The 16,721-nt window shown below is 36.4% G+C and overlaps 1 protein-coding gene across 1 annotated transcript in view; it reads right to left on the bottom strand.

The window, feature by feature from the left end:
• LOC136025797 (mitogen-activated protein kinase kinase kinase 4-like) overlaps nt 1-16,721 on the bottom strand; it is a 131,618-nt gene that overhangs the window by 61,872 nt on the left and 53,025 nt on the right. Inside the window, exons 4-5 of the mRNA XM_065701787.1 lie at nt 8,159-8,535; nt 2,489-2,791 (exon numbers count right to left, since the gene is read on the bottom strand). Of these exons, the coding sequence (XP_065557859.1) occupies nt 2,489-2,791; nt 8,159-8,535 (680 nt within the window). The remainder of the gene's footprint in view (nt 1-2,488; nt 2,792-8,158; nt 8,536-16,721) is intronic.

Raw genomic sequence — 16,721 nt, 5'->3', positions numbered from 1 at the left:
TGAATTTTTGGCGTTTATGAAGTTTCAGATAAAAAGTGCTTTACGCTTTCTCATAAAAACGGGTCAATATTTAAAAAAAAAATACGTTTTAACATAAACCTTTTCAAACATAAACACTTTAGGAAATGGAAGTACCTTTAACAGGGCCAAATCAAGAAGAAGGGAGGAGGGATTGCTCCACTTAAATTTAGTGTTTGGGCTAAATAATGGCCTATCTCACTTGCACTAAAAATTGAGGCACTTGAAAGATTCTACGAGAAGAGTCCTAATTTTGGAAATGAAAGTCAAAGTTAAATTAAAATTCAGCGCCACATTGCCAAGGCACACAGCTTCTAAGCAGTTTTGCGACTCCAATCACCTTATTTATGTTTGGTCGGTAAATATCAAATTTCATTAAGGTCCGATAACCCATTCGTAAGTTAAAAATACCTCATTTTTTTCCTCTCCCTCTAACCCCCTAGATGGTCGAACCGGGGAAACGACTGTTACCGAGTCAATTTATGCAGGTCCCTGACACGCCTACAATTTTCATCGTCCTAGCACGTCCAGAAGCACCGAACTCGCCAAAGCACAGGAAATCCCCCCCCCCCACTCCGTTTTAATTATGGCAATCACGTATCTAGAACTTGTGCTTATTCTTCCCATCAAGTTTCATCCCGATCTCTCCACTCTAAGCGTTTTCCAAGATTTCCAGTTTCCAAGATTTCTGTTTCCCCCTCCAGCCCCCTATGTCCCCGGATCCAATCCGAATTGAAAATGGAGCATCTGAGACATAAGATCTTTCTGTTTGTCAAGTTTCAATAAGATCCGATCACCCATTCGTAAGATGAAGATACCACAATTTTTGCGCTTTCCAAGATTTCTGGTTTCCCCCTCCAACTCCCCCCAATGTCACTGGATCTGGTTGGGATTTAAAATAAGAGCTCTGATTTTTCTAAACATCAAATTTCATTAAGATATGATTACCCGTTCGTAAGTAACAAATTGCTCATTTTTCTAATTTTTCAGAATTCCCCCCCCCCCAACTCCCCCAAAGAGAACGAATTCGGTCCGATTATGTCAGTCACGCATCCTGGACTTTTTGTACTTATTCGTCCCACCAAGTTTCATCCTGATCTATCCACTCTAGGTGTTTTCCAAGATTTCTGGTCCCTCCCTCCCCCCAACTCCCCCCAATGACATTGGAGCCGATCAGGATTTAAAATAAGACATCTGAGTTGCGAGGTTCTTCTAAATATGAAATTTCGTTAAGATCCGATCCCTCTTTCGTAAGTTAAAAATACCCAACAACATGGATTGACAATCCTTCCATGATTATGTTTCAACCAACATGCCTGCCTTTCTGCACAAAATGGCAGGGAGAGAGGGGTTGTTTGGGAGGGGAAGTGCAGTGTCCCACCTTGTGTTACCAATCATACAGTTAGCATTGTTTAGGCAATATACCACTGATTATAAAAAAATATTATGTTGACTACTTAAAAACTTTAGAATCTAGGTGTCGGCGTACAAAAAAATCACCTTTTTCCCCTAATACATCACGCATTGTTCTGGAGAAAAACTAAATATTTCAAATTTTGATCCAATTCAAATAAAATTCTAATATTCGTTTTTAATTCGTTCTCTTGATTCTTGATCAAGAATCAAGAGAATCTCTTCTCTTGATTCTTGATCAAGAATCAAGAGAATCTCTTCTCTTGATGAATCTCTTGATTCATCAGTTGTCTTGATTCTTACTCAAAAACCATGAAAAACCACGTCAACCTGAAAAATATCCTTTTATTTTCAATATGCTCAAAAGTATATAATGTATTTTGAAATATTTAATTTATTCACAAGAATTAAGATATGGATTCTCAAAAACTACAATTCAATTTCAAGCAAAACTCCCCTTTGCAATTTCAAATGCTGGACCAGTTTAGTGTTGATTAATTTAAGCACCATCTAATGGGTGCACAATTTTATTTAGATCAGTTTAATAGTTTATCAAATTTCTTCAATCTAGTCATGTTGAATGCGTTACAGTATTTTTTAATTATCCATATAATTCATGATGTTCATGGAATTTATACCCCTTAACTTTGTTATTATTATTTTGCCTTTTGTGCTATTATATGTTTTTTCAGCAAGTATATTTGTTTTATACGTTGCAGTGACAAGAAATTTGCTTTAAGCTCGACGAAGGAGGACTTATTAGATGTTTTCCAGAGGAACTGTGTACGGATTAGTTTGGGTACGCGCCTGACTGACCGTATTTCAAAAAGTAATCTGTACAAAAAATGTGTTTCTATCCCGCTTTCTAGGGCTATAATGTTAGGCCGAAGAATTTAAGGGAAATTGCAAATCCTTTGAAGGGCATAAGGAGGGAGGCTCAAATAGATTGGGATGGAGGAGGCGCGTGGGTCGCTGTGTTGGTCTCAGGCTGCTTGGTGCTGCAGTGAGTTGTTAGTAGTAGTAGCATAAATTTATAAATAAGATAAGAAAAACTCACCTTTTCAATTTCATTTAATATATCGCACACAATCTTCATGGCTCGACTCTGGTGCATCAAGCAAGACTGACAATAAATAGACAGGCATCCATCACATTGGGGCATAGGCCCAGAAAAATCACTCAATGGCAGGTCAATTCTTTCATACTTGAAGTTCAAAAGCTTATCAATAATTGGGCTGACTTTCTCCCTTTCGCTTGATAAATATTCATGCTGCTCTGATATAGTTCGTCCATTATGCCATGCCTGTAGCTCAAGCCAAAGATTGTCTCTGTAGTTTGGATATGTAGAATCTTCACTAATCTACAAGTTTGAAATACATTAATACGAAGAACGACATACAAATTTAAAGTACATGCATATGTATGTATATATATATATATATATATATATATATATATATATATATATATATATATATATATATATATATATATATATATATATATATATATATATATATAAATAAGTTGTTTGTCTGTCTGTCGACTGACGTCATGTTTGTGTGTCAACTGACGTCATGTTTGTCGACTGACGTCATTATAAGGATTGAGCTGTATGTCGTCATGAAGTTGTTTGTCGTCTGACGTCATGTTTGTCGACTAACGAAACTACAGACCGGGACACCGGGACAAAAATGACGTGTTATGTCTGTTATAACGTAATAGAGGCAACAATCTTGACAGGGCCTTTTGAGGGTGAGGCTTTTCTTACCCGGACACAGGGACACAACTACAACGGGGACGCCGGGGGCCACAGGGGGATATATAAATGACGACGGCAACAAAGGAAATGGTCGATTAGCAATCACCATCAACAAAGCTCAAGGGCAATCAATAGAATCATGAGGTATAGATCTGAATACGGATTGTTTTCCCATGGACCATTATGCGTTGCATGTTCAAGAGTCGGTAAACCTGACAATCTATTTATATGCACAGACGATGGGACAGCAAAGAATGTTGTATATTCGCAAGTTTTACGTAGTTAAAAACATATATATATATATATATATATATATATATATATATATATATATATATATATATATATATATATATATATACTAGCTGTTGGGGTGGCGCTTCGCGCCACCCCAACACCTAGTTGGTGGGGGCGCTTCGCGCCCCCCCCAAGCCCCCCCGCGCGCGTAAGTCGTTACGCGCCATAATAGTTACGCGCCATTGTAGTTGTGTCCCTATGTCCCACCTGTGAATATAGATAGATATATATATATATATGGTTTTAACTACGTAAAACTTGCAAATATACAACATTCTTTGCTGTCCCATTGTCTTTGCATATAAATAGATTGTCAGGTTTACCGACTCTTGAACATGCAACATATAATGGTCCATGGGAAAACAATCTGTATTCAGATCTATACCTCATGATTCTAATGATTGCCCTTGAGCTTTGTTGATGGTGATTGCTAATCGACCATTCCCTGTCCCGGTCGTCATTTACATCCCCCTGTTTCCTCCGGTGTCCCCGTTGTAGTTGTGTCCCTGTGTCCCGGTCGTCATTTATATTCCCTGTGTCCCGGTCGTCATTTGTATCCCGGTGTCCCGGTCTGTATATACATTCGTTTTTTAGTTTTGTTTTTCTCCTTTATTTTTTTCCTTTTTTTTCTTTTTTAGCTTATTTAGATTTTTAGATTTTTTAGTTTTTTTATTAGTTTTTAGTTTTTTTTTCTTTTTAGTTTTTTTGTCCCGGTCGTCATTTATATCCCCCTGTTTCCCCCGGTGTCCCCGTTGTAGTTGTGTCCCTGTGTCCCGGTCGTCATTTATATTCCCTGTGTCCCGGTCGTCATTTGTATCCCGGTGTACCGGTCTGTATATACATTCGTTTTTTAGTTTTGTTTTTCTCCTTTATTTTTTTCCTTTTTTTTCTTTTTTAGTTTATTTAGATTTTTAGATTTTTTAGTTTTTTTATTAGTTTTTAGTTTTTTTTTCTTTTTAGTTTTTTTGTAGTTTTTACCTTCTTTTTAGTTTTGTTAATTTTTTTTTTTACTTATGTCCTGGTCGTCATTTATGCTCCCTATGTCCCGGTGCTTTGTTGATTGCTAATCGAACATTCCTTTTGTCCTGGTCGCTTTCTCTTTGAGTGTCGTCATTTATTTTTTTCTTTTTTAGTTCTTTTAGTTTTTACCTTTTTTAGTTTTTTTTTAGTTTTTTAGATGAAAATTTTTTTTAGTTTTTTCCTTTTTTTCTTTTTAGTTTTTATTGGTTTTTACCTTTATGTTAGCTTATTTTTCAGTTTTTTCCTTTTTTTTTAGTTTTTTTTTATTTTTTATTTTTTTTAGTTTTTTACCTTTTTTTAGTTTTTTTTAGTTTTTTTAGTTTTTTTAGTTTTTTAGCTTTTTTACTTTTTTTATTAGTTTTTAGTTTTTTTGTAGTTTTTGCCTTTTTTTAGTTTTTTCAGTTTTTTTTTTAGTTTTTTATTGGTTTTTACCTTTATTTTAGCTTATTTTTCAGTTTTTTCCTTTTTTTTAGTTTTTTTTAGTTTTTAGTTTTTTTAGTTTTTTACCTTTTTTTAGTTTTTTTAGTTTTTTTAGTTTTTTAGCTTTTTTATTTTTTTTATTAGTTTTTAGTTTTTTTTGTAGTTTTTGCCTTTTTTTTAGTTTTTTTAGTTTTTTAGCTTTTTTATTAGTTTTTAGTTTTTTTTGTAGTTTTTGCCTTTTTTTAGTTTGACAACTTATTTTTATATATATAGATAGTTTTTTTTTTTACTTATGTCCTGGTCGTCATTTATACTCCCTGTGTCCCTGTGCTTTGTTGATTGCTAATCGAACATTCCTTTTGTCCTGGTCGCTTTCTCTTTGAGTGTCGTCATTTATTAGTTTTTTCCTTTTTTTTTAGTTTTTTATTGGTTTTTACCTTTATTTTAGCTTATTTTTCAGTTTTTTCCTTTTTTTTAGTTTTTTTTTATTTTTTATTTTTTTTAGTTTTTTACCTTTTTTTAGTTTTTTTTTAGTTTTTTTAGTTTTTTAGCTTTTTTACTTTTTTTATTAGTTTTTAGTTTTTTTTGTAGTTTTTGCCTTTTTTTAGTTTTTTCAGTTTTTTTTTTAGTTTTTTATTGGTTTTTACCTTTATAGTTTTTTTAGTTTTTTAGCTTTTTTATTTTTTTTATTAGTTTTTAGTTTTTTTGTAGTTTTTGCCTTTTTTTAGTTTTTTCAGTTTTGACGTCACCTGATCCAGTTTTTTCAGGTGACGTCACCTGACACATCCATCCATCCATCCACAGACAACTTATTTTTATATATATAGATATATATATATATATATCCGATGAAGATGCTCAAAGAGTCTATGCCAAAAAACTTGCTGCTGATAGAGAAAGTCAGAAAAGAAAGCGTGCCGAGGAATCAAAAGAACAGCAAGAAAACAGGCTTGAGGCTAAAGAACGCAAAACCGCGCAGTTAGATGAAGATCCACCTGGACAGCAAGAGTCAAAACATATCAAAACTGAAAATGATAGCGATGATGATTGGGTTTGGGATCTTGACTTGGATAAGGTCATCAATGCCTACCAGATTTTAGTTAAAAAAACAAAGGTTCGGCGATATGTATTTCATAGTGAAGCTGAAAAATAAAGAAGAAAAAGAAAACTGAAAAAAGAAAAAATGTAAAAAACTAAAAAATACTAAAAAGAAAAAACACTCAAAGAGAAATTACAGACCGGGACACAAATGACGACCGGGACAGAGGGAATATAAATAACGACCGGGACACTCAAGGAGAAATTACAGACTGGGATACCGGGACACAAATGACGACCGGGACACAGGCAATATAAATGACGACCAGGACACAGGTATTTAAGAATATCGTTCAAAGACAAATTTTTAATTGTAAGAAGACCGATGAAAGAGAAATTTCTAATTGTAAAATGACTGAAGAACCTACAATGGCAACACCCGAGGAAGCTGCTCAAAACGAATGTATTCACGCCGAAGTAGCTGAGTTGGTAAAGCGTTATGTTTCAGGTTCTAGGTCCGAGAGGCTCCAGGTTTGAACCTTGGCTTTAGCATTAATACAAAAGAAGAAAAAAACTAAAAAAGGTAAAAACTACAAAAAAACTAAAAAGAAAATATATATATATTTATATATATCATCTTTTCCACAAAAATAATAATTTAGTGCTTCTGCTTAAAAACAGCAATCGAATTGATGCCTCCTGATACGCAACTATCAACAAAGTGGCAATCGTTGTGGTCGGTGATCAGTTCTTACCTCGAGATAATATTCTTTATAGGCGAAACAATCAGTTGACAAGAATTGCTTAAACTCATCGATGCTACGATGCCCTACAATATCCTGACGAATATAAATGACGCCCGGGACACTCAAATAGAAATCACAGACTGGGACACCGGGACACAAATGACGACGGGGACACAGGGAATATAAATGACGACCCGGACACAGGGACACAACTACAACGGGGACGCCGGGGGGCACAGGGGGATATATAAATGACGACGGCAAGTCACAGGTGGGACATAGGGACACAACTACAATGGCGCGTAACTAATATGGCGCGTAACGGCTTACGCGCGCGGGGGGGCTTGGGGGGGCGAAGCGCCCCCACCAACTAGGTGTTGGGGTGGCGCGAAGCGCCACCCCAACAGCTAGTATATATATATATATATATATATATATATAGGAATGACAAAAAAAGCGTAGCACGAAATACAAAAGGGCAGATGTCCTTTAATTCAGAAATCACTTTGATGGTAAGAAAATTTCTTCATGTAAAAACAAGGCCCTAATCTGGCCCTGCATTGATGATACACATATTGAGTGGGTAAGGTTGAAGGGCTACATTCATTGGGGCTTGCATTGCCAAACACTAGATGGCAGAAGGCTATTTACGTAAATAACAGCTTCACTGTCTCAATGTCCTTCTCCCCTCTCCATTCACTACAGCCTTAGGCGCCAGCAATCATAGTCTGATGTCACCTCCCTCCTATCGTTGCGCTCCGTGGCCAGCAGCTAGGACCATCAGTCCTCACACGCTTATCATGATGATAAGCGTGTGAGGCTTCATCCAAATTCTGGTTTTTGGGTTCAGCTTTGTTATTTCTATTTCTTTAACATTTTTATATCTTTTTACAGTTTAATTTACACTTCCGTAATTCAGTAATTTTCAAGTTTCTAGTGTGAATAGTATTTGCTACAAATCCATTTGGATGAAGGTTAAATAAATAAACAGAAATACTTAGTTCTTACACATAATCTTATCTTTATATTTAAGGACGTAAGTTAGACCACCCCAAACAAAGGCATAAATATCGTTAAAATTAAATTCTTACTCAGGAACAAATCAGCAAATAGAGAAATCTAAGAGAATAAAAAGAAGAAGAAATAGATGTAAATAACGAAAATAAATAAAGGACGAAAATAAGAAGAGGACAAACAGCGTTTTACAGATTAAGATAGAAGTGGATTTATGACAAGACAGAGACAAGAAGAAGAAAAACAACAACAAGAAGAAAACAACAAAGAGAGGAATAAGTAGCTAGAAGATAAGAGGATGAAGAGAAGAAAAAATAGTGTTTAATAGATATACAAATAGAATCAAAAGATAAACAAGACTAGTAATTCGAGCAAGGGTATTTTTCAGTTTAGCCTACAATTCTATGTTCAGTAAATATAGAAAACTAACCTGTCGATTATAAACCTTGGTCTCAGACCTATGCTCATTTCCCAATTTGATTAGCAATGAAAAAACGCTGAAAAATTCGTTCCGATCATTTTTCGCACTGGTACGTCCTCCGGAAGACCTGAATTTCCCCCCAATGTCTCGGTAAATTAACTTGTCTGACATAACTAACGACCGTGGACTTAACTTGTTATCTTGCACGTCACTGTTCAAAGAGCTAGGCCTCATGTCATCATTTTGAATGTCTTGGTCAGGTGTCCCAGTATGTGGACTCGGATACCCAGAGTCCCCAAAAGCAGGGATCAGGCTCATATCCGATTTTGCTCTTCGTAGATTTCGCAGAGGCACTGAGGAAATACTCGGAGTTGCCATGGTAATATCTGTAATTTCAAATAAGATATGACTCTGTTTTGTCATATCTAAGCTTTGATAATAAGAAAAATTTGATATGAAAAACAAGCTGGCTGAACACCTTGCCACTGGACCATGATTAAATGAGGAGAGAGAATGTAGATTAGTAATTCTGTGGTTTGAGGTGGAATTGAAAATTGAATTCTCCGCAAAATCCGAAACCAGGGAATGCCCCCAAATCTTAATCCCAAATATAAGCCTTAAAAAAGCTAATTGCGTTGGCTTTGAATTGGTTTTTAAGGGTCTGTTACAACGTGCTTACCTGCTGATAATCAATATTATTAGCTTTAAAACTGCTTTAGACATCATTTTCACTAAAAAGAAAAAACACATATAACATCCAGATTTCATGGAAAAAGATTTAATTGTCTTCAAAAGGGAATTTAAACATCAAATTATTTCTTATCTTACCAACTAAATTACACCACATTTAGGTACCAAAGATCTCACAACCTTGAATTGATGGAATGAAAATTTCTTAGCCAGTCTACAATTGAGCCAAATGTTCAAAGTCACATTTTCTTGTGAAAAAAAACGTAAAATAAAATAGGAGAATCGTTTCCTACTAAGCTGGACAGGAGAGACAAGAAAATTACGTGCAAACAGTCGTAGGATCAAAGTTGATCCAAACAACCAAACTTAAGTTCTTCACGAAAAGTAGTGGTTTAATTTACATATCATGTCGGTCGACTGGCTTTCAAAAAATTTTTAAAAGAAAGCTGAACTTCAAATATGACTGGTAAAAGCTGACAAAAGTCAAATAAAAACTATCAAACAAATTTGACTAAAATTGATTGATATTACATGCAAAATTAGTATCACAGAATTGATCAATTCGCTTTGATTTTGCACTAATAGTCTGTTTCAGCTTCACACTCATCTTGGTTCTGCTGGCCCCCAAATACGTTCGTTTAGTTCTCACCTGAACATTATGACAGGCCGGAGAGCATCACAGCACACATCTTCGATAGGGACATCCTGTTGTTTGACAACCCGACTTGCGGTTGTGCCTGATGATACTAAGAAACCACACTGGTGCATGTTCCACGTCTGCTATGACTAATACAAGTTTACCATCTTTAAGGTGTCAACCCAAAGTAGTAGGGTCCAGACTGGACGGATATCCAATGTGAGTGGAAAAATTCCATGGCTGACATGAATATTGACAATGACAGTTTGCTGATGAAAACCCCTTGTCATAAGAAAAGAAATGTATCACCCTTTTAACATTATAAAGGCTGAACAGCGTCTGCTCTCCAGCTTTGAGCATTTCGTCTTTCGACACTAAGTCTTAGTTTAAAACTGAAGCAGATTCGTGAAAACGCTTATCACTGCAAGCGTAATCCCTACCAGCTTACCGAAATTTTAGATTATTGATGTAGGGCTATAACCAAGGAAGGCAGACAAGAATAAAATGTCAGCTGCAGTGTCACCAAGCCTATGCTTCAGTATTAGAATACTGAAATAATACACACTAGTCTCAATCTCGACTTCGGCAGTCGGTGTTTTCTTTTGAGTGACAGACCAGCAGAACCACCAATTCAGCACCACTACAGATAATCCAAACTTCCGTCGTAGTCGCAACAGAAATGTATGTGTTCACAATAAAAAAAAACTCGGCATCACAAGTGGCATTATTAACTCTAATTCTCTTCTATTGAAACCGTAGTGCAGGAGGTGAAGACGAACCTCTGCAAATTGGCTTTGTTGGAAAGAAGTTTTTTTCTCATAGCAGAAAGTTGCAAGGAATATGTGAAGTTGATCTCATGAACAGAAGTTCCTTTTATTTTGTTTTTTTTCCATGAGCATAATCTTTGGTCGAAGGTACACAGCCATATTCGTCAAAGACAACATCTACATTTTTGAAATGTTGCCTTAAGTATGTCAGTAATGATTTTCACAGATGACCCCTTAAAATTGCTCTATTTGCCATGACATCATGTACAGCAGTCATCCTCTATCAGTAACGTGGGGGCGACAAGGACTGGGGCAAAGTAGGTCTGAGCCAGAGCACCCTGTATAGATTGAATTTACAAGAAATGCCTTTCAAAGATTTCTCACAACTCCAAACACAAACAGAAACAACAATTTCTAATGTTTTATGGTTTCTAATGCGTAAAAATAATGCGTATGAATTCTCAGTGTAACATCAATCGCAAAAAAAAGAATGTTTTGGACTCTTGGCTCGATTTCAGCCTGCCTAAGAAGTTTTGGCTTACTAGACTTTGGCAGAAGTTTTGGCTGACGTCGTAAGGTGAAACACTGTGTATGTAAGATAAGGTGCAAAACAAAATTCAATAGCATTGTTGAAGAAAAGAGTATTTTTGGGCTTTTCCAGAAAATTTGGCTTTTACGAGTATATTGTTGTTATTTTTTAGTGGGTGGGTGGGAAGGGCGAAACTGAAGTATAAAGCAACTTTAAACCTGATCTCCATTTTTAGCAAGTCAGCACGTACAGTAAAATGCCTTTAAAATCCCATTCGAAATCAAAGTTTTTTGTTCTATATTTGGGATAAAATTCTAGCGTTTATTCTGGAGTTTAAGTGCGATTTTGGGGTATTTCCCAGCTTCAGATTTTTACAGAGATTTACAGGGCTTGACCATTTTTTTATGTCACCAATTACCACACAGCCAATTAATTCAACACATCAGTGTTAAGTCTTCACGGTGAATTTTCTTATTTAACTAAAAAAAACATCTTTTTGGAATATCTTGAGCATTAAAAAGCTTTTTCTTTTATTTGAGCTTTAGAATCGATCAGTTCTTTAGTAAAAAAAAAAAAAAAAAAAAAAAAAAAAACCTTAATGTAAAGATGAAAAACTATTTGATTCGAGTTTTATTATATTGCTAAGACAATTGATGAGATAGAAAATGATAATACGCCTTATCCCTATAGTTAGTTCAATGAATATTTTACAATAATCCGTATAGGGCTAGACAGATATGCATGCTTCACGTAGTTTCAATGGTAATAGCCGCAGAAGTGGTAAAATAGTTAATAGTAATTCAAAATATACGAATTAACCAACTTTTCTTGCTTAGCAATTATCATTAAAAGGGGTGGAGGTGGACCCTCTATCCTTAAATCGAGGCTCAGGCCATCAAGGCCCATTACCTCCATCTTAAATAGCTAAAAGCGATTTTTTTTTTTACTGTGTTAAGAATATTTTGAATTAGCTAAAGATTATCAATATATATATATATATATATATATATATATAAATATATATATATATATATATATATATATATATATATATATATATATATATATATATATATATATATATATATATATATATATATATATATATATATATACATACATATATTTATATATATATATATATATATATATATATATATATATATATATATATATATATATATATATATATATATATATATATATATATACTAGCTGTTGGGGTGGCGCTTCGCACCCCCCCAAGCCCCCCCGCGCGCGTAAGTCGTTACGCGCCATATTAGTTACGCGCCATTGTAGCTGTGTCCCTGTGTCCCACCTGTGAATAGAGATAGATATAAATATACATTTTTACCTACGTAAAACATGCGAATATACAACATTCTTCGCTGTCCCATTGTCTGTGCATATAAATAGCATTTATATTTATATGTCTGTGCATATACAAAGCCTTATGTACTAATAATGACGTCATATACAAACGCTCTTTTTACAAACAAACAAACATGCATTCACACAACTCGCTTCGCGCCACCCCAACACCTAGTTGGTGGGGCGCTTCGCGCCCCCCAAGCCCCCCCCCCCCCGCGCGTAAGTCGTTACGCGCCATATTAGTTACGCGCCATTGTAGCTGTGTCCCTGTGTCCCACCTGAGAATAGAGATAGATATAAATATATATTTTTAACTACGTAAAACATGCGAATATACGACATTCTTCGCTGTCCCATTGTCTGTGCATATAAATAGCATTTATATTCCCTGTGTCCCGGTCGTCATTTGTATCCTGGTGTCCCAGTTTGTATTTTCTCTTTGAGTGTCCCGGTCGTCATTTATATTCCCTGTGTCCCATTGTCCCGGTCGTCATTTGTGTCCCGGTGTCCCGGTCTGTAATTTCTATTCAAACAATCCCTGTGTCTCAGTCGTCAATTATATATCCCGCCTCTGCCCCCGGCGTCCCCGTTGTAGTTGTGTCCCTGCGTCCCGGTCGTCATTTATATTCCCGGTCGTGATTTTTGTCCGGGTGTCCCAGTCTGTAATTTTTCTTTGAGGTTCCTGGTCGTCATTTATATTCCCTCTGTGTCGGTCGTCATTTGTGTCCTGGTCTGTAATTTATCTTTGAGTGTTTTTTCTTTTTAGTTTTTTTTTTGGTTTTTTACATTTTTTCAGTTTTTTTTTCTTCTTTATTTTTCAGCGTCACTATGAAGTACATATCGCCGAACCTTTGTTTTTTAACTTAAATCTGGTAGGCATTGATGACCTTATCCAAGTCAAAATCCCAAACCCAATCATCATCGCTACCATTTTCAGTTTTGATATGTTTTGACTCTCGCTTTCCAGGTGGATTTTCATCTAACTGCGCGGTTTTGCGTTCTTTAGCCGCAAGCCTGTTTTCTTGCTGTTCTTGTGATTCCTCGGCACGCTTTCTTTTCTTACTTTCTCTATCAGCTGCAAGCCTGTTTTCTTGCTGTTCTTGTGATTCCTCGGCACGCTTTCTTTTCTTACTTTCTCTATCAGCAGCAAGTTTTTTGGCATAGACTCTTTGAGCATCTTCATCGGCTTTTGCCATGGTAAGTTCATCAGTCATTGTAAACTTAAACATTAATAGATTTTTACGTGAACATATGTCTTAAATATCTTGAATGACGTCACCGTCAAAGCAAAATGACGACAACTAATTTCATGACGTCAGCCGACACAGAAACATGACGTCACCTGATCCACAGACAGACAGACAACTTATTTTTATATATATAGATTGTGTCCCTGTGTCCCACCTGTGAATATAGATAGATTTATATATGTGTTTCAAACTACGTAAAAATTGCGAATATACAACATTCTTGGCTTTCCCATTGTCTGTCCATATACAAAGCCGTATGTACTAATAATGACGTCATATGCAAACGCTCTTTTTACAAACAAACAAACATGCATACACACAACTCGTTTTTATATAGATAGATAGATAGATAGATACAAAACAAATTAACTACGTAAAACTTGTGAATATACAACAGTCTTTGCTGTCCCATTGTCTGTGCGTATAAATAGATTGTCAGGTTTACAGACCCTCAAAGATGCAACATACAATTTTACATTGGTAAAGCAATCTGTATTAAGATCTATACCGCATTTTTCTAGTGATTGCCCTTGAGCTTTGTTGATGGTGGTTGCAAATGCTAATCGAATTGGGAATTGCAATCTTTTAAATTGAAAAGGCAGATCCGTTGGAATCATGGGAATGCGAGGAATAAGAACAGCCTCACCCTCATAAGGCCCTGTCAAGATTGTGGCCTCTATTAGGTTTTCCATTGTTTTTTTTACGGCAAGTCGCGTGCCATTGCAAAGCTTTGGTGGGTTGATATTTCTTAAAAGTATTATTGGTACGCCTATTTCTAGTTGTAGCACGTGTGGCGGAAACCCTGAAGGATCTATGGGATTTAAAAATTCAGATGGATAATTAACCGCTTCATTTGGTTCAACGACGAATTGGTGAAACAATTCACGGCATTTTAAAATATAATTTTCTTCATCCTGCCGAATCATTAGTCTATAGGAATAATAATGCATTACACTGCATTTCTTATTCATTTCTTTGTTAGTGGCTGGATTTATCAATTTAATATTAAAGTGATAGCCGTCGGCTCCATCCAAAAAAAATGATAGGATATTGTAGGGCATCGTAGCATCGATGAGTTTCAGCAATTCTTAACAACTGAGCGTTTCGCTTATGAAGAATAATATCTCGAGGTAAAAACTGATCACCGACCATAACGATTGCCACTTCGTCGATAGTTGGAGCATTGTATCTACGCACATGTTGGCCAGGAGGCGTTTTGTCAGCGGAAATAACAATTTTATGCGTATCAGTAGGCATCAAATCGATGGCTGTTTTGAACAGACGCACTAAATTATTATTTTCGTGGAAAAGATGTTGCAATTGGGAAACGATTGTCCTTTCAACGTTGGGAGAAATTTCGCAACGTGCATTCAATTCAGAATTTCTATCACTGATGAAGTACAATTGTAAAAATTTATGATTCTCGCCTGAGAATGGTAGAAGGGACCCTGCTCTATGATAAATTTGCCCTTTTACTTTGAAAGTAGACATAAATTGATCTGGATTTTCGATTTGGGCTCCAAACGACGTCATTTGGAAACATGAGTTGTATTTTCTGATTTTTGACAAAAAACAATTAGATTCTGACGTAGTTCCAGTAAGGAAAGTCTTCAATGGCTCTGGTGGTGCAGCCAATAGAGGAAGTTTAACTTTTCCTGAGGCGCAACACATTCCCATTGTTTCACCATTGAATTTCAAGGCCTTGCAATAGGGACAAATTTTAGACATTGTCCCGATTTGAACACATCTACTCAAGCTATAATCATCGACTGGGTTGTACCTGAATGCCAGGCGATAACTTTCAGGTTGCTCTGATTCCTCGGCACGCTTTCTTTTCTTACTTTCTCTATCAGCAGCAAGCCTGATTTCTTGCTGTTCTTGTGATTCCTCGGCACGCTTTCTTTTCTTACTTTCTCTATCAGCAGCAAGCCTGATTTCTTGCTGTTCTTGTAATTCCTCGGCACGCCTTCTTTTTTCACTTTCTCTTTTAGCAGCAAGTCTGCTTCCGCGTTGCTCTGGTAGTTCCTCGGCACGCTTTCTGTTCTTTCTTTCTCTATAAGACTCAAGCCTGTTTCCTTGCTGTTCTTTTGATTCCTCGGCACGCTTTCTGTTCTTTCTTTCTCTATCAGCCTCAAGCCTGTTTCCTTGCTGTTCTTTTGATTCCTCGGCACGCCTTCTTTTTTCACTTTCTCTTTTAGCAGCAAGTCTGCTTTCGCGTTGCTCTGGTAGTTCCTCTTTTGCCATTGTAAGTTCATCAGTCATTGTAAACTTAAACATTAATAGATTTCTACGTCAACATATGTCTTAAATATCTTGAATGACATCACCGTCAAAGCAAAAATGACGACAACTAATTTCATGACGTCAGCCGACACAGAAACATGACGTCACCTGATCCACAGATCCACAGACAGACAACTTATTTTTATATAGATAGATATATACTAGCTGTTGGGGGCGCTTCGCGCCCCCCCAAGCGCCCCCGCGCGCGTAAGTCGTTACGCGCCATATTAGTTACGCGCCATTGTAGTTGTGTCCCTGTGTCCCACCTGTGAATAGAGATAGATATAAATATATGTTTTTAACTACGTAAAACATGCGAATATACAACATTCTTCGCTGTCCCATTGTCTGTGCATATAAATAGATTGTCAGGTTTACTGACTCTTGAACATGCAACATATAATTGTCCATGGGAAAAACAATCCGTATTCAGATCTATACCTCATTATTCTAATGATGTGTCCCTGTGTCCCGGTCGTCATTTATATTCCCTGTGTCCCGGTCGTCATTTGTGTCCCGGTGTCCCAGTTTGTAATTTCTCTTTGAGTGTCCCGGTCGTCATTTATATTCCCTGTGTCCGGGTGTCCCGGTCGTCATTTGTGTCCCGGTGTCCCGGTCTGTAATTTCTATTCGAACAATCCCTGTGTCCCGGTCGTCATTTATAAATCCCGCCTGTGCCCCCGGCGTCCCCGTTGTAGTTGTGTCCCTGTGTCCCGGTCGTCATTTATATTCCCTGTGTCCCGGTCGTGATTTGTGTCCGGGTGTCCCAGTCTGTAATTTCTCTTTGAGGTTCCCGGTCGTCACTTATATTCCCTCTGTCTCGGTCGTCATTTGTGTCCCGGTCTGTAATTTCTCTTTGAATGTTTTTTCTTTTTAGTTTTATTTAGTTTTTTACCTTTTTTCTTTTTTCAGTTTTCTTTTTCTGCTTTATTTTTCAACGTCACTATGAAGTACATATCGACGAACCTTTGTTTTTTTAACTTAAATCTGGTAGGCATTGATGACCTTATAAAAGTCAAAATCCCAAACCCAATCATCATCGCTA

This window comes from Artemia franciscana, chromosome 4 (genome assembly GCF_032884065.1).
Source record: "Artemia franciscana chromosome 4, ASM3288406v1, whole genome shotgun sequence".
Classification (NCBI taxonomy): domain Eukaryota; kingdom Metazoa; phylum Arthropoda; class Branchiopoda; order Anostraca; family Artemiidae; genus Artemia; species Artemia franciscana.
This window is presented reverse-complemented; position numbering and strand designations above follow the sequence as displayed.